Source organism: Lissotriton helveticus, chromosome 2_1 (assembly GCF_964261635.1).
Source record: "Lissotriton helveticus chromosome 2_1, aLisHel1.1, whole genome shotgun sequence".
NCBI lineage: Eukaryota > Metazoa > Chordata > Amphibia > Caudata > Salamandridae > Lissotriton > Lissotriton helveticus.
The window spans coordinates 1681517939-1681539110 of NC_136059.1; the positions used below are offsets into that span (position 1 = coordinate 1681517939).

A 21172-nucleotide genomic window follows, 5' to 3' on the forward strand; every position below is an offset into this window, starting at 1 on the left:
AACTCATTAATAGGGGAATGCCACAGCTATTCAAAGCTGAAGCTCCAACATTATTGCCCAGTCAGACTTCTGAGATCCAGTGATAAAGCTTTGCTCACTGTTCCACGTGTCAGAAGGCCATTGAGAAGGTGGCAGGTTTTCTCGTATTTGGCCCCCATTTTGAATAAGTTACCTCATCACAACCTTCATATGTACAGCCCATCGAAAATTCAGGAAACTGTTAAAGACAGTGTTGTACTAACTCAGTGTTTCTTTCTATGCCTGCAATCTGTCATAGTGTCGAGATACCCCTCCCAGGTGATTTGTGCACTATATCAAATTAGGATAACGTTGACTTGTGTATTCAGGTGTGTAACATACTCTTTGTTATGATGAGCATGTAAAGGGCCCAAGACTCACGAGATACAGTCTGTAGTATCATGTTGCCCATCCGCTCTCAATAATGGTAATATGTACTGTATTATTATCTGCATTTATGATTTGTCGTGTCGTCTTTCATGGGTATTTGTTTAAAAAATAATGATATTTAACCAAACGAGATGCAGGGTGCTTTGTAAGGCAGTAATTGTTTCACATGTTTTTCTCATACTGGTTTGACTGTACTGTGATACTACCTTGGAATTTTAACTATGTTGTCTACTCATAAATATGTGAATGACTTGAGTAGACTTTTTGGTGACTGAGACAATGAGAATGTAAAGTAGTTTACATGGAATGTTGATATTTCCATGAAGTGGGACCTGCAAAATAATATAGTAGTGGAAAGTGTGTTGATGTTTAGTCTGCTTTTACAACACTTTATAGTGGTTTATGCATCCTTTGTTATGGATGTTTTAGAACATTTATAGAAAAGTATCTACTTTTTAATTGGAAATGTGACTAAGGCTACGGTTAACACATAAAATGACTCCTTTATGAAAACGGGATCAAAGCAAGAGTGTTTATGCAGTCTGCTTTAATGGTTTGGCAACTAGAACAAACTATCTGGTGGGTATGAGCAACAGTGAATGTGCAAAATGACCAGGTTGTTAGTCGATGCAGACAAAGTTGAATGGAGTTGTGATGTGGCAGAGAAGGGGTTTTAAGAGTCCTTGCATGACTTTTGGCTCGCAAAAATGTTAATCCTGATCTGCATCATCAATGCTTTCTTTCTTTGCCCAGGTAAGCAGCCTTTTCCAAGTCAGCACACCAGTTTGAAGATGCATGTCAAGTCCATCATCATTGATGGATTCAAGTCATATGCACAGAGAACGGAGATCAATGGCTTTGACCCCCTCTTCAATGCCATCACTGGCCTGAATGGAAGCGGCAAGTCCAACATCCTTGACTCCATCTGTTTCCTTCTGGGTATCTCCAACTTGACCCAGGTACGTGAAATCTTTCAACGGCAGTTTGGTTAAAGAAGTGACGTCCTGCATTTGTGAGGACATTTCTGAGTGATTTTTTTTTTATTGATAATAGAAATAATAGTGGGAGGCACATAAGCTGCAATATGCTAGCATCTAATAACGGCATACATTTGTTTGCTGTTTCTCTCAGAATTATTCAAGAATCCTATGCTGAAACATGACTCCAATGAATAGACATGACTAGGCAAATTAGTTTTCAATTGACTTTGGCCATTTATGTCTTCTGTTTAAGTAAAACACAGTTTTTATATGAAAAGCATACCTAATGGCAGTGACATTTGTATTAATCTAACGTTTACATTTTCATTACATGATAGATTAGGTATATTTTCTCAGTTAATCAAGTGGGTTGCTTATTGGTGTTTAGGAGGTGTTTGCTTTGTGCAGATTGGTCTGTCAACTGTTTCCACACTTAGCTGGTTTCAGTTTTGTATGTTATTGTTTTAAGAATAAGTTCCCCCCGGACCTCTAGTGAGGTGCTATTCAATCTGTCATGTACGGTGACTGGTTTGAGAGCACCTTTGCTCTTTTGTTAAAATGATTTCTAAATTTGAACCTTTCGCAGAAGCCAAAAGGCGTGTGATGGTTGTGCCTGTTCCACTCCAAGGCTGACCTGGTCTGTATGTTTGGCGTGAAATCTGATGCCATTTGCTGTCTGGAGGTGCATGTTGCAGCATCTCTATGTGATTGTCACCATATTTGTACCTGTGATCTTGAGCAAGACAGTTCTGGAGATAAGATTCTCTCCCGTCAATATTTGTTTCTCTTTTTGCCAACAGCTCGATTCTCGAAGGGCCAACTTTGAAAGTCAGGAAATTGCTCCTACATATGGAGCAGTTTGGCATTCCAAGGGATCTATTGCAATCATAGATATCAAAATATAATTACGTTTGTACAGTTTGCTTATGCACCATTTCTACTTCGTGATAAATATTGAATGTTTATTTGGTGCCTGTCTGCACTTGCGCATTACATCATCTTTTATGGAAAACCGTTCTCTGACTCTCCCATAAATATGGAGTTTTGCCACTGCGTTCTCATCCTGGCAACACACTTCTACTTGTACAATGTTGAGGCATAGACTTTGGAAACTATGGGGATAGCAGGAAAGTAAATCAACTTGTTAACCCTTTTCTACCATGTTGTGAATCGTCAGTTTGATAGATGTAATAAACCTGGGCCAGGGAGAAGCCAAGCTTTCTCAGTCCCCCCCTGTTTGGAAGGCCAGTACATCAAAGCTTAAGTCTGGCACTTTTACATCCTCACTCCTTACCGAAAATTGAAACGCATAAGCGCAATATGGAAGAAGATCTTCTCCTCTGGGAGTCAGTCATAACACTTATCCAAAGCCACCTGCTTGCACTCAGTTCTCGTGCACTCTGGGAGACTGCCCAATGAGCTTTGGACAGCTTGCCGGGACACATTTGTGGGCCTTTTGCTTATTACATCAAAGATGGGTTAAATGCAGCCGATCAGGCTTTGCGAGCTAGCTTGGATGTGGTTGTCTTTGTGGTCAGGTCCATAGGCACAGATGTCATTTTTAGATGGCACAATTGGGTGTATTTGACCGAATTCTCTGGTAACGTTTATGCAAACCTTACCCATATGCTGTTTGGTGGCACAGGTTTATGGTGATAAAGGGGACTCTGTAATGGAGAACTTTTTTAGCAAAGCGGTTCTTCAGCATGCTTACTCAATCTCTTTCGAACGCACCAATTTCACCAGCAACTTCTGGGGGCTTTCACAGGGCCACTGCTTTTGCCAGTGTCAGTCCTCTCAGCCACGGGAGCAGCCGAGCAATCTATTTTGCAACTTCTGGGGTTGGAGCAGAGGCAAGTTGTCCTCCTTCCTCTAATGATTCTACAGGACCACTTTAATTCGCTCTCTGACGATCATCTCTATCCAGTGGGAGGATGCAGATCTAATTGTGTTATTAACTGGAGGACCATTACTCAGACCCCTTGGATTTTGCGGCTTTTGGTGGCATATTTTGCAGCCAAACAAGCAAAATTTGCGGCCCAAAACCTCAATTTGCTGTATTTTTACAGTGGGCAAAAAAATGTGCCAGCCATAAAAATGCTGAAGGCCTGTGCTATGTCGCTGCTGGAGAAGTGCTATGTCACAGTCTAACATTGCAGAGTGTGCAGCAGCACAGCACCTGGAACCGGAGGGTGCCTGATGCCAAAGAGAGTAGATTACAATATGAAACCTGCTCTTTTTGGAAACAGACAAACCTGTTCGTGCAGGGCAGTAGGAGCCTGCGGAGTCCACAGGGTGCACACAAATGTGTGAGGTGGGCTGCTGCTAATCGCACAGGAGGGTGCGATTAGCATTTCAAAGGCAGGCGACAAAGGAATTGAACACCTCTGCTGCCTTCTTGCCTGTTAATTACCCTCCCTCTACTAGCCCAGTGGCAGCACAGAGCCAGTAAATATTTCACTGGCTCTTTTGTAAAAATCGTGGGATTTTTACAAAAGTGCAGATTTCACAATTTTGCGCAAATTGCGAAATCTGGGGGGGGTTCTGATTACATCAGGCTTCTTGGACCTCCATAGTCTTTACAATCGATACGTCCTCACTTTCCAAGACAGAGTTCTGCACATTCCTCAAGTTGGTTTGACAGTGTCACTCAGTGGTACTTTCCAGGGAGGTGTAGACCTTCCTGAGCAAAGGAGACCCTGCATTGGTCTCTTAGTCAAAAATATATTAGGGATGTTATTCCTGCTAAATTTTTGTTCCCAGGACGTTGTGAGCCTTTTACCTGCTCTGGACATATTTGTGTTCGACTCTTTCAATTGACATTGACTTGGTGTGCCGAGAAGTTCAAAATTCTATCTCTGGTCCTGCTGGCCATGGAGTCTGAGGACCGATTGGTGTATCTGGACTTGCAGGGTGTATATATTTATCTTCTGGTCCTCCAGTCCCAAAGGTGGCGTCTGTGATATCTGGAGGGTTCCACGCACTGAGTTTGTGGTGCTCCGCTTTGGACTTATATTTACCTCTTAGGCCTTCACAGAAGGTGTGCCCATGTTTGCGTCTCATTTTAGCAGGTTCGGGATAGCTCGACCCCTGTAATTCATCCATTAGCTGTTGAGGGTATGCTTGCCACATCTGGGGTCAGACCACTTTAAGGGTGCAATTTCTCAGTTCCAACTTGTGGTTTTCAATCCACTATTGCAAGGGTCACCTGCAGACTGTTCTGCATCTGTCTTTTCATTAGAGTAGTTCAGGATGACCTTGCTATGGATGTCTTTCCTCCTGTGCAACAAGCGCAGGAAACATAAGTGGTGCCTCAGCTATCAGTGGGCACAGCACTAAGGGATGACATTCCAGAAGAGTCCCTGGAACTGCCAACGTGGCTGAGCTGAAATCACCTAACCTGTGGGCAACAGTACTGTCCTCTACCGACATTAGCCATGTTTGTGACGCGTTCTGATTCACTTGTTTGTGGGGTCACCTGGTTAAAATGGACATGAGACCTTTGGTACACACTAGAGCAAAGGTGACTCATCAATGTGCTTGAATTAAAGATTTTATAGGCCCTCAAGGCATAATGTGTTTAGTTCAGGGAAGAAAGTCACATTTTCACAAACAACATTATCGCTGTGTGGTCTGCCAACAAACTGGTAACATGAGTTCTTGTCCTCTGTGTCTAAAAGGTGCTAGGCTGCTACTCATAATGTTTTGCTGCTGTTAAGTTATCTGGATTGCTTTCAGAATTTAAGGCTGAATGAGGTGAGCAGGCGTTACATTGTTGATACAAGTAATCGCTCCATCCTGCAATTGGTAGATTTGTTGGCTACATTGGTGAATGCTTTGTCAGTTCTGCATCTTGCAGTTTCCACTAGGAGTAGTCATAGAATCTTTGTTCTCCTTGAGATGGTGTTTTGGTGTACATTATGCTTTCTGCCCCTTTTCCCTGATTCCTGGTGTTTTGAGGAAAGCGAGGCAGACCTTGTGCAGGTGATCTGGGCTTTGTAAGAATGATCTTGTACTGGGAACTACTGCCCCCTCAGTGTCTTGTCTTCCTCTTCTGCTCTGGAAGGAGCTTCGTTCGCAGTAAGTTGACAAAGTTCCTCACCTGAATCTTCCCATCCTACACCTTCATGCATGGTGATTTAGTTGGACAATTTTGAAGCAGTTTTGATCTTCCTCAGAGTTTATATATATGTCTTACGTATTGGACTTTATCTCTTGACCACATCTGTTTATTCTTGTCGTTTGTTGTGCTTTGTAGTTTGGTGTGCCAAAGAGAAGGATTAACGTTGTAAGCTTCCTTTATTGTCGCAGATTTTTGCTCTGAACCCATGTTAATGCAGAAAGTCAATGATCTCCTGCGCCAACTCCTCTCGAAACGTGGAGTCTAACAATGAGTATGGGGGAAAGGGCAACAAAAACACAGGAGCCTGCGGTGTGTGCAGCTCCAGTTCTAAAAGGACCGGCGAGTGATCCGAATATGTACATGAAAGCAGTTCTCAGCGTTGCACGCGAGAAGCCAGGGCCCACAATAGCAGCCAATAATGTGAGTATGGACATCATGCACTGATAAATAATGCGTGTACCACCCCCTCTAGTGTAAGATCTGGGTCACCAGATGTCCATCAAGCCCTCCCATACAGCTATTTCCGCAAGGGCATGTGCCGCCGCGGAAGGAAGCAGAGGAGGTCCCCTAGATTGATCTTGTTCGAGGCACTGGATGCAATTTAAGTTGCTACCCATATATGCAGTAGTTCTCCCCCATGGTATCAGGCAGATATTCAGAGCATGATAAAACTGGGGAGCATGATAATCTGGGCCTTAAACCTCGACCAGGAGGACCGCTAAATCATCTTTATAACAGCACGTCACAACATACCTCCCTCTCGAGTCCACACACACCGGCTGCTATTTGACACCTGACCCCTTGCGCACCCAGTTCAAAACACCTCTGGCATGCGTAGTAAAACCTGCCGCCACACTGGCCCTGCATCCTTCTATGTGTCAAGACTGCTGACATGGCCCACATCCCTGTGTGCGTTATGCCTGCAACCCCCTTCTTGTGGCCTAGGTGAGTCACCTCTCTAGCCGGGGGCACTAGACCGCAGGTGAGGGTACAGTTGCCCTAGCACTGTACTCCTACAGTGCCTAAGTCCATTCTTACAAAAGGGGGTACAAAAGGGGGAAAGTCATAAAGAGTATATGGTCTCGGAGTTTGTCATTATGAACTCTACAGCTCCATAATGGCTTTACTGAAACCTGGGAAGTTTGCTAGCAATCCTCTCAGAACAGTAAACCCACACTGATGCTAGTGTGGTTTTTAATGTAAAATGCACTCAGAGTGCATCTTCGAGATGCCTCCTGAAAAACGACCAGCCCAGGTGTGGTTCCTGAATAGCTACCCTCCATTTTCCACCACCAGACAGGTTTCTGGACCCCTGGGTAGAGGGCCTTCGCTCTCTGCGTCCAGAAACAAAGCCTATCCTGGGCAAAGGTGTCATGCCTTCTCCCCCAGGATGGGCTGGGTCCTCGAAGGGGAAGTTTCAAAGGCCTGCTGCCTTTGTGAGCTGACCCTTCCTTTTGGTGCCCCGCAACTGACCCCCACCGGTACTGACCCCCACTTACGGAGGGCGAATTGGTGGGAAAATCAAGTTAGGAAGATAGGTGTGCCCACCTTTGGCAACCCCACCCCTCAGGTGGGTGAGGTGAGTTGAAGCACATATCTCAGTCCTCTCCATCTTGAAGATACGGGGACTCAGCCAACCAGAGAGAAGCTCTTGCCACCCTCCCACTTGGGAGGGCGGCATGAGCCTAGGGGGAATACTCACCCCGAGGAAGGGACCCATTGGTCCCAACTTGCACACCCCTCGAACACCCCTAAATTTAGCATTTAGGGGGACCCTGAACCTTGCCTCCTCAGATTTCAGAAGAAGAAAGAACGGCTGAAGAGCCATGCTGAACGAGGAAGAAAAGGAAAACAACTACTTTGGTCCTAGCCCTACCGGCCTGTCCAGAAATCGACCTGCAACTAGCGAAACCCGACGTGTCCAGCAGCCATCCAAAAGCCGTAGGACCTGCCCTTGCTTCCTCTAAACTACTCTGTCTCCCATGAGCACTGGATATGCTCAAACAAAGACTCCAACACAAACCCTGGATCCAGCTGGATTCGCGGTTCTGCACCAGAAACCCATGGCTCGGGTGGCATGTTCTCCCCTGTGATCCTGACCTAGGATCCTGTGATCCCCGACCTGCCTCTCTTCTACCCGACGCATGCATCCTCAACCTGAGTGGTCCTCCCGACCGTGGCCGGAGCTGGTAAGAAAACCAGATGCCTAAAGGCACCCCAGCACCCGACGCCCCACGACCTTGGGTGGCCCAACTGATAGTGTGCAGGCATCTCCTAAGAAGCATACATCTGTTGCCAGTGGTCGCCATCAGGCAACCTACTTGCTTGAGTCCGCAGCATTTCTCAAATGGAATCAACAGTGCTCCAGATGTCTCCTTGACACCCTGCATCCGGCCGGACCGTGCCACTGTTGGTGCAGCTCATGTGCTGATTGTTGGCCCCGAGCAGTGCGGATCTTAACCCCAGGAGTTTGCTCCCACAAAAGAGTGGCCTGCCCGTGAGCATCCTCAAACACACGGCCCCCTAGCCCTATTGGCTAACATTGGGCCCTCAGCACTCTGTACGTGGCTGCCCTAGTGCTGCTGATGGTACAAAAAGAGTGCCTCCTTGAATGTTGGGTTACCGTGGTTCTAAACCCAGACCCCCATCATTGTAAGTTATTTACTTATCTGCAAACAAATAACATTATTTTTCTTCATAGGAACCCATGTTGTTATTTTTCCTTTGAAAAGTTCTAAGTGTCGACCTGTATTTCTGTATGAAGCAAAAACTGGGCTTTGAACTGTAAATTATCTCACTTAACATTGTATTGTAGGACCCACAGTGTGATATGTACGCATATCACCGTGAGTAGTCTATGTAACTAAAAAGTAAAGGAAAAGTAATCCATAGTCTTTTCGAAGTATTCTGAACTGTATTGAAAGGAAATACAAACCTGTGACAAAACCAGTTCAAACTACAATTACATTTCTGTGTATAGTTTTGCATTTGAAAGTAGATTTTACCTACCTGTGCAGAGTTGTGCTTGGTCTAGAACTAAAACATAAGTACACCTTTTTTATACTTAACTAATTTGTCTGGATTCTGTCTGTGTGCAGTCATTGCCTGCCTGAGTGAATACAATAATTGCCTAACATACCCTCTGATAAACCTACCTGCTCGAACCCACTACTCAAACAGAGCTGTTAGTGATTATCTAATTTATCCTCTGCTATACCTCTGGGGATCCAACGGACACTGTGCAGACTATACCTTACTTTGGTATAGCATATACAGAGCCAGCTTCTTTCAAAGACTCCACTCCCTGGCATCAGATGGGTTTCCTGCAGTACTGCTACATCCATCTTGTGCCTCTGTAGATAAGCTATCACCTTACGTATATTTTTGCAATCTTTCAGTTCCCTGATGTGAGAAAGTGCCATCTTTCTTGCATTGTATGCCCCCGCTTTTTAGGTCTCGCCTGTCGATGCGCATGCGCATCGAGCAAGCGAGACTATGGTGGCTTATCCACTCTTTATCCAACTTGCAAGGAATCGTGGCGATTCCTTGCAGTGCACGAGAAATTTAAGCTCAATGCGCATGCGCATTGAGCTTAAAAGCGCGTGCACATGCCCCCAGCCGCCTGCCTTGCCTACTCTCCCAGCTGGTGCCGCTCCACCCCCTGCGGCATCAAAGGCTTTCACGGCCGGCCGGCCGGCCATGCTTTCAGTTTCACGACCGGCCAGCCGTGTGAAGTACATTTCAAAGCCCGCTCTCCCTGCTCCGCCCCCTGCTCCGGCCGAGACTCATTTCTCCTCCCTCCTCCTCCCTCCTCCCCCCTCCTGGGTCAGGTTACCCTGCTTTCTCTTTCGCTTTTTTTTCACGCTCATGCTTATGATTTCTTTATTGTATCTTGTGCTTCTCCGCCCATCTAATGGTTGTTAGTGCGCTTTACGTTTGAACAGCCATAGAAAATGAGATTTCTTATATAATAAATATTTAACTTGCATACAAATGACAATTGTTCGTAGACAATTGTTCGTAGGGATCATTTGAAGATAGGGAGGTGCGTCATTTCCTGTGGAAAACGCGGAAGAGACTTTTCACAGTTGAATGGAAGGGGTGAAGGTAAAGTGTGTTATAAGAGGCATTATAGCATGTACACATTTTGTTTGGCCGTCTCATTGAAGTAACACGCATGCAATGCACTCTATACTATTTTAAGCTCATGCAATAAAATAAGCTCTTGAATTAGTACTTGGAAAATATTTCAGTACATAGACTTATGACACGTGCATTGCGACTAGGCTCATTTCAGTAATATACGTGTGTTCCAATTGTGAAATGACATCCAGAATTGATATTCTATTTATCACACCAAGCCACCCTGTGCTTAATCAAATCGCTCCCTGTATTATATCAGAACGCAATTGATAACGTGTTTTTAAATATAAGCCCCTTTTCCATTTTTGTTTTTGTTTTGCCAAGTAAGCATAGGCATTCCAGCGCCTATCGAATAACGTTTCGAGGCACAAAGGGTCTCACAGTAATGCTTTTCACCACTTTTATTGTGACACTTTATTATCGCCAGGTCATTATTAATAATTAAAGGATAGGCGATTACACACGATCCTTACTTATCGTATGCATAAGCAAATGCATATTATTTTTGGTAAATGCGGGTTTCACCAAATTCAAATGCCTACGCAGCGCCAAATGAGTTTGAGCAATAAAGGCGACACTAGAAAGGGAGCCGGGAGCAGAGGAAACTGTCCTGTAGCATTTGTACTTGCATAATTTTACTCAAAAGACCATACCCTTTAATTATTTACATTTTTCTCCAGCCACATACAATAAAATATATATTTTGTGAAGAACTTCTTAATCCTCTAGTGTGGTTTCCTGATTTTTTTTACTTGTTTTTTATTAAATCCGCCTCCACTGTATCAGGGGTTTCACGATTAGTGCTGGAAAATCAGATTTAATGGCGCTGAAAAAATGTAGATTAATCGTGCTGGAGCAGCGGTTTAATCGAACGCCCTCTTTGTTTATAGCATCCAGGGTAAGCTGGCAGCCTCATTGGGAAGCATGCCTGCCCCTCTTTGAAGTGTTTTTTGTACAGCAGCGCATTGAGGCGGCGCAGGCGCTCTACACGTGACCTATGACATAACACGCGGTAAAGCTTCTCAAAAGCACATCAGGGGTTAAATGTTAAATTTAAAAGAGGACCCTAGACACATATTCTCTCTTCCATCCTACAGAGGAGCCCAAGCGCCTATCTTACAACTTTTCGAGGCTTCGAGGCACAAATGGGTCTCACACCAATGCTTTTCGACGCTTTTAGTGCAACATTTTAATATGGCCAGGTTTTTTTTTTAAATATTTTAAGAACAGAAACATACATGGGATCGTTACTTTGTTACCTTTTTTTTTATTTAGCTGGGACTGAGGGGGGGGGGGGGGTGAGAATGTGATTTCGGACAATATATGAAAACACTTCCCACTGCCCCCGCCATTAACTAAAATATGAAATGGTTATTCAGCAGTCTTTGGAAATTCCTGGAGGCAGAACAAGTGTTTGCACTTGAAGGGTGTGGTTGGCTTCTCGGATTGCAATAATGTCCAATTGTCTTGAAAGAGCTTGGCAATTCAAATCACACCTGTACTAAAATGCAAGGCACTTAGCTGCCCTCCTTCCAAAATATCAGATATACACATACATTGTAATTTTTTTTCTGTTTGGTGCATTTCTTATCTGCAAAGGACACTCTGTAAACAGAAAGCATCTCCAAATGTGCCCTCCATAGCAATACATATTATTATTATTATTATTATTATTATTTCTCACACCCTCACACACACTCAAGCAACGACACACACCCGAAGCCTCACACCCCCTCACTCACACTCACCCTCACACCCCCTAACCCGCACACCGCCTAACGCTCACACCCCTAACGCTCACACCCCCTAACAATCACCCCCTCACTCTCACCCCCTCACTCTCACCCCCTCACTCTCACCCCCTCACTCTCACCCCACACCCTCACCCCCTCACCCCTCACCCCCTCACCCCCTCACCCTCCACCCTCACCCTCCACCCTCACTCACCCTCAACCCCTCACCCTCACCCCTCAACCCTTCGCCCTCAACCTCTCACTCACCCTCACTCACCCTCACTCACCCTCAACACCTCAGCCTCACCCTCACTCACCCTCACTCACCCTCAACCCCTCACACTCACTCACCCTCACCCTCACTCACCCTCAACTCCTCACCCTCACTCACCCTCACTCACCCTCACTCACCCTCACTCACCCTCACTCACCCTCACCCACACTCACCCACACTCACCCACACTCACCCTCCCTCAACCCCTCACCCCCACTCACCCTCAACCCCTCACCCTCAAACCTTCACCCTCAACCCCTCACTCACCCTCACTCTCACTCACCCTCACTCACCCTCAACTACTCTCACTCACCCTCAACCCCTCACCCTAAATCACCCTCACACTCACTCACCCTCAACACCTCACTCACCCTCACCCTCACTCACCCTCACCCTCACTCACCCTCAACACCTCACCCTCAACCCCTCACCCTCACTCACCCTCACTCACTCACCCTCAACCCCTCACCCTCACTCACCCTCACTCACCCTCACCCTCACTCTCACTCACCCTCAACCCCTCACCCTCACTCACCCTCACTCACCCTCAACCCCTCACCCTCACTCACCCTCACCCACCCTCACCCTCACCCACCCTCAACCCCTCACCCTCACACAGTGCAATAGGTCTCAGACCATTTCAGTTACAGCTTTAAGAAATGTTTATGGCTTTTTTTATTTGTAATTCTTTAGCATTGGCTACAGGAAACAAAAATGCTAAACATTTACAAAAAAACCCATAAACAATTCTAAAAGCACTAACTCTAATGGTGCGAGACCTATTGCATTTCCAATGCTTGTTGCTGAATTGCTGTGACTGAGTGTGCCCTGGGCTCCTGCCATTCGGGTGCCCAGGGCCTGTGTTCCTTCCCTAAATTGTATTGAAGCTAAAATCCAATTGGCATCTCTGGCCACATGTCATCCCCTGGTAAATGGTACCATAGGTACCCAGGGCATAGTGACCAGAGAAGACCCCTAAGGGCTGCAGCACTTATTGTGCCACCCTTAGAGACCCTGACACACACACACACTGCCTTTGCAGGCTGAGTGTCCTGGTACAGAACTAAACAAAGAGTCGATCTGGCACACATCCCTGTGTGCCATGCCCACACCACAAACCCACTGCCCTGGCATACATCAGTCACCCCTCTAGCTGGGTGCTCTATGCCAGTGGTGTGGGCACGGGTGCATGAGCCCTGTGCCCCTATAGTACCCAGGGCCATTCCTGGGCACTGTAAGTGCAGCGCTGCCATTAAGAGTATATGATGCTGGGAGGTTGTCATTACGAACTCCAGAGCACCACAATGGCTACACTGAAGTCTGACAAGTTTGATATCAAACTTCTCAGCACATTAAACCCACACTGATGCTAGTGTGGGATTTAATGTAAAATGCACTACAGAGGGCATCTTATAGATGCCCCCTGAAACCTAACCTACAATCCACATCTTGTCTGAGAGGCTGCCTAGGCTGCCACACAGCAGACATGTTGCTGGACCCCTGGGTGGAGAGCCCCCGCTCTCCTGGGCCTGGAACAAATCACATCCTGGGCGAGGTGCTAGGTCTCCTCCCCCAGGATGGGCAGGGGGAAACTTCAAAGGCATGCCGCCTTTGTGAGCTTCTCCAGGCCACTTGCTGTATAAGGCAGGCCCCCACCAGTTCTGACCCCGACTCTGGCGGAAAGACTGGCGGGAAACCCTACGTCAGGAAAGGGGGTGTGCCAGTCTGTGCCAACTCCACCCCTCAGGCGGGAGTGGCGAGGTGAAGCACGACTCCGGGCTACTGCCATCTTGAAGATGGGGAGCCGTACCCACTCACAGCTAGGCTACTGCCCCCCTCCCACAGGAGAGGAGCAGGATAGGGGGTGTACCCACCCCAGGATGACAAGGACCCATTGGTCCCTGCCCTCACCCTACCTGCAACACCCCTACATTTAGTATTTAGGGGCACCCTGAACCTTCCTTCCTCGGATTCCAATTTTAAAACAAGAAAGAAGACCAATAACACCTGATGTGCAGCTGCTAACAAGAGGACGACACCAACTGACTTGGCCCCAGCCCTACAGGCCTGTTGATCCTTGAATCTGCTCCTGCTAAATCCCGGCGTCTCCTGCAGACAGCAACATTGAGAACCCTGGAGGACCTGCCTGCCTTGACCCTCTTAGAGACTGGGACTCCCATGAGCAGTGGTTTTGCTCACACCCCAATACCCCTGGTGCCAGCCAGGAACCGCGAATCCAGCCCACTCTGCACCCACCGAGCCAGGCCTGTGCCTGAGTGGACAAAGACCCTGAGGATGTCCCCCAGTGATTCTGACCTGGAATCCAAGGCCCAAGGACCCTTCTCGACGACCCAGACAACGCCTGCAGCCTCAGAACCAGGGACCCCCCCCAACCGCGACCAGCAGAGGGTAAGATTTCCCGACTCCAAAAGAGACCCCTGCACCTGGCGCCCCCCGGCCCCTTGTGCCCAACTCCGGGGTGCCTACCTACCCTCCAAGATCCCAACTTACCCCTCGAAGTGTTGCTCGCTCCAGAAGATCCTCCGTCCCCGAGACTGCAGCCTTTGTTCCCTTTTGAAGATCTACCAACAACAGAGTAGCATTTGGTCACTGTCTTCGAAAAGATTGAATTCAATATATAAAGGTGTGAAAGAGTTACTAACAGGAGTCGTTCACTGGGCACTCTCAGACCTACTGATAGTGTTCCCATCAGGCAACCGACCTGTACCGCCCTTCATCATTTGGGACAAACATCTTGAGGCTCACTGGAAGTCGCCCAGTGTGCGAGCACGCACAATAGTGCTCTGGTGGTTTGCTATATCCCAATGATTAGCTTTATCGAAGAGTAGGTAACAAGGGTTGCTCTCAAGCAGTGCAAAAGTGTTAAATTAAACAAATTAATTAAATATAAACTGTGGTGGTGCCATTAAAATAGGGTAAAGGAAGGAAAACAGTTTAATAGGGACCTACCCTTCCCAATGTTAAAAACAGTGAAAGAAAGGTAGCATCAACAAATAACTACCTTAACAGTTTTTTTTGGTCGACATGTTTCTGCAGTGTTTACCTTGGGCCCAGAGGTCACCTACTGCTTCATCAGGACCTATTCGTTCTACTGCTTGTAGTGGAAATTTACAGAAAAATAAAGTGTAAACAATATCACCTTCAGCTCTCCTGGATTGTAGAAATTCCGAATTTGAAAAAGTAACACACGCACCAATATGCAAGAGAAATAGAGAAAAAACACATTAAGCTATTTTATCGCTTCTTGCTACACAAAGCCCCCAGCTTTGTCACATAGCTGTGGCTCACACCCTCCTAGTAATGTCCACAACCACATATCACAATTTCGCTTTTAGCGATTCTTGTAAGAGCAGCATGACTTATGGTCACATACACTCACCTTTTATTAAGGAGAGTAACGCCTCACCTCGCCCGGCATCAGCGCAGGTAGCAAGGAGCCCCGCTCTGTGGGAGATAATGCATGGATAAAAGTATGGGCAGAAAGGTCAGAGGAAGCACCTGCACACGAGGGCAACCAACGTGTAATCTTTTAGCTTTGATCGACACTTACGAGGAAAATCCTCGTCACAGTTAGAAAATGGATATGGGAGTGAGGCGGAACTTATTGATTTTCATGAATGGTTGAACGGCAGGAATCAGTTCCTAAAATTCACCGTTGAATACAATAGGACACATTTGCCCTTTTTGGACCTACTTATCACCTCAACATCCACAGGCCTGGCGTCCGAACTCTACCGCAAACCGATGGCACGAAATTCTTTATTGAATTACAACAGTTGTCACCCCAAATCCTTAAGGGATAATTTGCCCTTTGGGCAATTTTTGCGGATTCAGAAGAATTGTTCCACACGAGAGCGCTTTGAACACCATGCGGGAAGTCTGGAACAAGATCTCCTGCACAAAGAATACCCCAGGCATCTGGTTCGGAAATGTAAGAAACGAGCCTCAAATAACAACCGTGAGGGGTTACTAGAGATCTCACCACCTAAATCTGAACAAGAACGTATGACATTTGTGAGTACTTTCACGACACAGTCCAATAGTATTCAACAAATAGTGAAGAAGCATTGGAGTATTCTTAATACGGGGACAGATGGCATTAAGATCCCTCTGTTTGCGTTCAAGAGGGGGCAAAGCCTAAAGGACAGACTTGTGCATACCCGGCCAAAGGATGATTTACCAAGAGCATTGGGTACCCTGTGGGACATGCCGGCCGCCATCGGGCACCATCCCTGCGGCAACTGTTCAGTATGTCCCAACACCACCAGATCATTAACCATAGATATTGGTACAGACCGCCCATGGGAGCAACGTAGATTCACCACGTGCAATAGCTCTAATCTTATTTACCTGGTCACATGCCCTTGCCAAAAAAGGTATGTGGGCATGACGACCCGTAAAGTCAGGACACGCATCACCGAGCACAAGAGTTCAATTCGGTGTTCCAGGCAGTCAACGAAACTCACGAATCATTTCTTGCAAGTAAAGCACACTCCGAAGGATCTACACTGGACAGTGTTAGATCAACCTCTGATACCCTCACATACTACTGATACGAAAGGGTTTCTGTTCAGACGTGAACAAAAATGGGTGCACAAGCTTAGGACGGATAAAGAAGGATTAAATGAAGACATTCCATGGATGTCTTTATAAAATCTGTAAGAGCCTTGATGTATCGATCGTCATGATAACATTAGAATAAGTCTCACAATCACAACAATATTCTAAGATCTAGAACAATGTATCCTTACTCTAGTTCTAAGGCATGAACTCAAAGAGGTCAAGAGACTATCTATTGACTCACTTGGGAGAGTTATGTTCCTGAATATGATGAAATATCACACTGATTGACCTACATATGCTTAAATTGTAGTTCAAAATATTTCTCCCAAACTCTTTTTAAACTTAAGCATCTTGGCTGGGGCTTAGAGTTTCCATATTAGACTGTGATGCTCTAAAGATTGAATTTATTCTCTCTTTTCTCCTAAGGCGGGCAATATTGTGAATCTCAGTTTGGAGTAGTATGAGTTCCTAACAGCGCGGGCTCTTAAATCACCACACTTGCTCCAAACTACAATTCCCATGATCCCTTGGCGCATCGCGATGACGTCGCGTCGCCACACGGAGGAATCATGGAAGACGACAATGGTAAATAGCGGTACTTCCTGCCCGTTCGGCACCTCCCACAGACAGCCCAGAAGGACGTCTGGAGTACCGACGGGCAGGTAAGCGACCGGTGAGGGTTGACCGCCCAGCGAGTGTGGCGCTTCTAGTTAGATGCCGCGCTTGCTTGTAATCTACTGACGGTGCACGCCTGTCAATTGAATCCAACTCGTTTTGGTAACAACTACCAGGTCGAATGCGTGCAGCGCTTCTAAAAGCATATACAATCCAAATCAGAAATAGTCCTTAAGCTTTTCTAACTGTGACGAGGATTTTCCTCGTAAGTGTCGATCAAAGCGCAAAGATTACACGTTGGTTGCCCTCGTGTGCAGGTGCTTCCTCTGACCTTTCTGCCCATACTTTTATCCATGCATTATCTCCCACAGAGCGGGGCTCCTTGCTACCTGCGCTGATGCCGGGCGAGGTGAGGCGTTACTCTCCTTAATAAAAGGTGAGTGTATGTGACCATAAGTCATGCTGCTCTTACAAGAATCGCTAAAAGCGAAATTGTGATATGTGGTTGTGGACATTACTAGGAGGGTGTGAGCCACAGCTATGTGACAAAGCTGGGGGCTTTGTGTAGCAAGAAGCGATAAAATAGCTTAATGTGTTTTTTCTCTATTTCTCTTGCATATTGGTGCGTGTGTTACTTTTTCAAATTCGGAATTTCTACAATCCAGGAGAGCTGAAGGTGATATTGTTTACACTTTATTTTTCTGTAAATTTCCATTACAAGCAGTAGAACGAATAGGTCCTGATGAAGCAGTAGGTGACCTCTGGGCCCAAGGTAAACACTGCAGAAACATGTCGACCAAAAAAAACTGTTAAGGTAGTTATTTGTTGATGCTACCTTTCTATCACTGTTTTTAACATTGGGAAGGGTAGGTCCCTATTAAACTGTTTTCCTTCCTTTACCCTATTTTAATGGCACCACCACCGTTTATATTTAATTAATTTGTTTAATTTAACACTTTTGCACTGCTTGAGAGCAACCCTTGTTACCTACTCTTCGATAAAGCTAATCATTGGGATATAGCAAACCACCAGAGCACTATTGTGCGTGCTCGCACACTGGGCGACTTCCAGTGAGCCTCAAGATGTTTGTCCCAAATGATGAAGGGCGGTACAGTTCGGTTGCCTGATGGGAACACTATCAGTAGGTCTGAGAGTGCCCAGTGAACGACTCCTGTTAGTAACTCTTTCACACCTTTATATATTGAATTCAATCTTTTCGAAGACAGTGACCAAATGCTACTCTGTTGTTGGTAGAAGTTAAGATAGAGGGCTGTAGCATTTTGGTCGGTAAATATTCCCTCAGACCCCCTGTTTGTATGTAGTGCCCTTTTGAAGATCTCCATTGAATAACATTGAGCACCCGACGGCTCAAAAGCACCCTGCACCCAGCCGCCTGAGTTCCCCTGGCAGTGCAACCTTTGTCCTATCCTACTTCCCCACTTGCCCTGAGCAAGAGACCAGGAGCCCAGCTCCCACAGCCGCATGGCCTGCTAGCCAGACGCCACAAACCGAAGGCCCCCTGCCTCTCATTGGATAACATTGGGCTTTACTACCTCTGCACCCGGCTGCCCATGTGCCGCTGAGGGTGTACCAACTGTACCTACCGGACCCTGGGAGACCCCCGAGTCTATGCCCAGAACCTTAACTCTACCAGTCGAGTACTTACCTAAAAGCCGATAACTCACTTTTCTTCCATAGGCTAACATTGACTGGTTTCACTTGGAAATTCTTCTAAGTGTGGAGTTTTGGAACTTTAAAATATTCATCTAAAACCAGCAAAACTATGAATTCTGATTTACTCACCAGGAGAGTGTTCAGTGCTACATCTTTGAGCCCAGTACTGACCCTGAAAAGTAATTCTAAACGTACTTACCAGTAACTTGAATTTCCTTCCGTAGGATATCATTCCCTGCTTTTTGCTGAAAAAGTTTCTAAGTGTCGATTTTTGAAACTTACAAATATTCTTTAAAAATCGTGCCAACGATAAAAACTTAATTACTGGCTGTTTTAGATAGATGTCCCAGTGCTGAACCTAGGAGTCTCCAGCTCTGGATTACAAAAGTAACGTAAACATGCTTTACCTGCACGCTGAACATTGGTAATTTCAACTGAAAAACATTGGTAATTTCAACTGAAAAAGTTTCTAAGTGTCAACTTTTAAAATATACTAATACTCCTTAAACATCACTACTGTAACCAAAACGCTTTTACTTAACTGTTTACAGGACATGTCCCAGGACTGAATCTAGGATCCAGTTTTGAGGTTAGAAAAGTAATCTACAAAGTAACTAATTGCATTTTCCCATTGAGCTCAATGTTGCATTGCGTTTGAAATTGTGTTGCCTATTGCAACAAACTGTGACTATTGTATTCAACGTCTATTTGAAAAGTATTTAACTAAAGTAACTCATCCTGAGAAAGTATATTTTGATACCTTGTTGGTTCTAATATAAAACGACTATATCTTTTGATACAAAACAATTGTCCTAGAGTTCAGTTTTTGAGTGTGTGAGACCATTTGCTGAGTGTGTACAACAAATGCTTTACACTGTCCTCTGATACTGCCTTACTGCTCGACCAAGCTACCCCTTTAGAGAGTAAGGTTATATCTAATTTTAGCCTCTGCCAAACGACGGGGGACTCTATACACTCTTTACCTTACTTTGGTCCAGTATATATAGAGCCACTTTCTTACCCGGTTGTATGATTTTACAACGCATTCCGTTGTAGCGCATGCCGTTACCACACATGCCTTACAACGCAAACGCAATCACCACGCATATCCTTGAACATGAAAATACCTTTTACACGCATACTTTTACAACGATTTTCGTTGTAAAAGTATGCATGTAAATGGTATTTTCATGTTCAAGGATTTTCACCCTAAAAATGTACTTAATTCTCCGCTACACCACCCCCTCATTCCTCCTTACCTCTCCTTGTTTTTCCGTGATGACATTGTACGTCATTAAGAGGAAGCGGAAGTGTTTTTCCGTTTCCTCTTATGACGCCGATCACCTTCACATCTTTTTCTTTTTTAGAAACGGGTGCGTTTTTTTTTTTTTTTTTTAAACCCAAGCTTTTTTGTGAGGGGGGAGACCCCCCAAAGCCCCCTTTAAAAAATTTTTGTTTTACTTTAGCACACATGCCTTTACTACGTATTTCGAAGTAAAGGTATGCGTGGTAAAGGCTTCTCGTAACCACGCATGCGTTGTAATGCATGCCTGGTTATGATGTGCGTGTAATCTTCAGTGTTTTTTAGACATTGCTCAGTATTTAGCTTGTAGTTTCTGCAGTTGTTAATCAACTGTTTCGAATAGCACCCCTGAAGGTGGAAAGCTTTGGCATGAACATCCTGGTAACTTCAGTTGCTTAGAGAGCAATATCTCCCAAGGTCTTTTGGGTGTGCCAAGTGGGGAGTTTTCATAGCAACTCAGTCAGTGGAATTTATCTATTTTTCTGTTTCCTTGGTTTGCAGGTGCGAGCCTCGAATTTGCAGGATCTGGTTTACAAAAATGGCCAGGCTGGTATCACCAAAGCCACTGTCTCCATCACCTTCGATAACGCCGACAAGAAGCAGAGCCCCCTCGGCTTCGAAGCCCACGATGAGATCACTGTTACCAGACAGGTAAGGTTTCACATTAGCTCACGCGGTATGGGTGGACAGACACACCCTAGAAATATTCCTCTTATTATTATTATTTTTTTAACGTTTTTACTAACAATTTCCCAAAATTGGTACGTATTACTGCATATTGTGGTATAGAAATTACGTATGATCAATCAATGTATCAATCAATCAATCATACCATTTGTAAAGCGCACTACTCACCCGTGAGGGTCTCAAGGCGCTGGGGTGGGGGATGCTGCTACTGCTCGAAAAGCCAGGTCTTGAGGAGTACAAACAGTCTAAACACACTAGTTACATGTACATGTTCTTCAACACAGTTCCCCCATATGTTACCAGTAACGCTGCACTGTGAATTGGTGGATACAGCATAATCCTCACGGGTAAAAAAATTATTTGCTAACATCAGACACCGACTCCACCCTAGGCGGATTACAAATGTTGCCTCTGAAGGCATTCCACTTTCCCCATACCCTTGTTTATTTCTTGGGGCACCTTCTATGTGTATACACAATTTTCTCCGCTATCATTGCGCCATCCATGTCACAGCACCACTGGTGATATGTGGGAATCCGTCTTGCTCCGCAGTGTTGGGCTATGTTCCGCTTTGCTATCGTCATGCCCAACGTTGAATATTCCATTATGTAAAGAATTATCACACTTAGTTAAGCTTTCTGTCTATAT

At 45.5% G+C, this 21172-nt stretch overlaps 1 protein-coding gene across 1 annotated transcript in view; it reads left to right on the forward strand.

Moving 5' to 3' along the window:
• Window positions 1-21172, forward strand: part of SMC2 (structural maintenance of chromosomes 2) — a 297985-nt gene that overhangs the window by 22836 nt on the left and 253977 nt on the right. The window contains exons 2-3 of the mRNA XM_078676628.1: window positions 1162-1367; window positions 20339-20488. Coding sequence (XP_078532754.1) covers window positions 1200-1367; window positions 20339-20488 — 318 coding nt within the window. The 5' untranslated portion in view covers window positions 1162-1199. The remainder of the gene's footprint in view (window positions 1-1161; window positions 1368-20338; window positions 20489-21172) is intronic.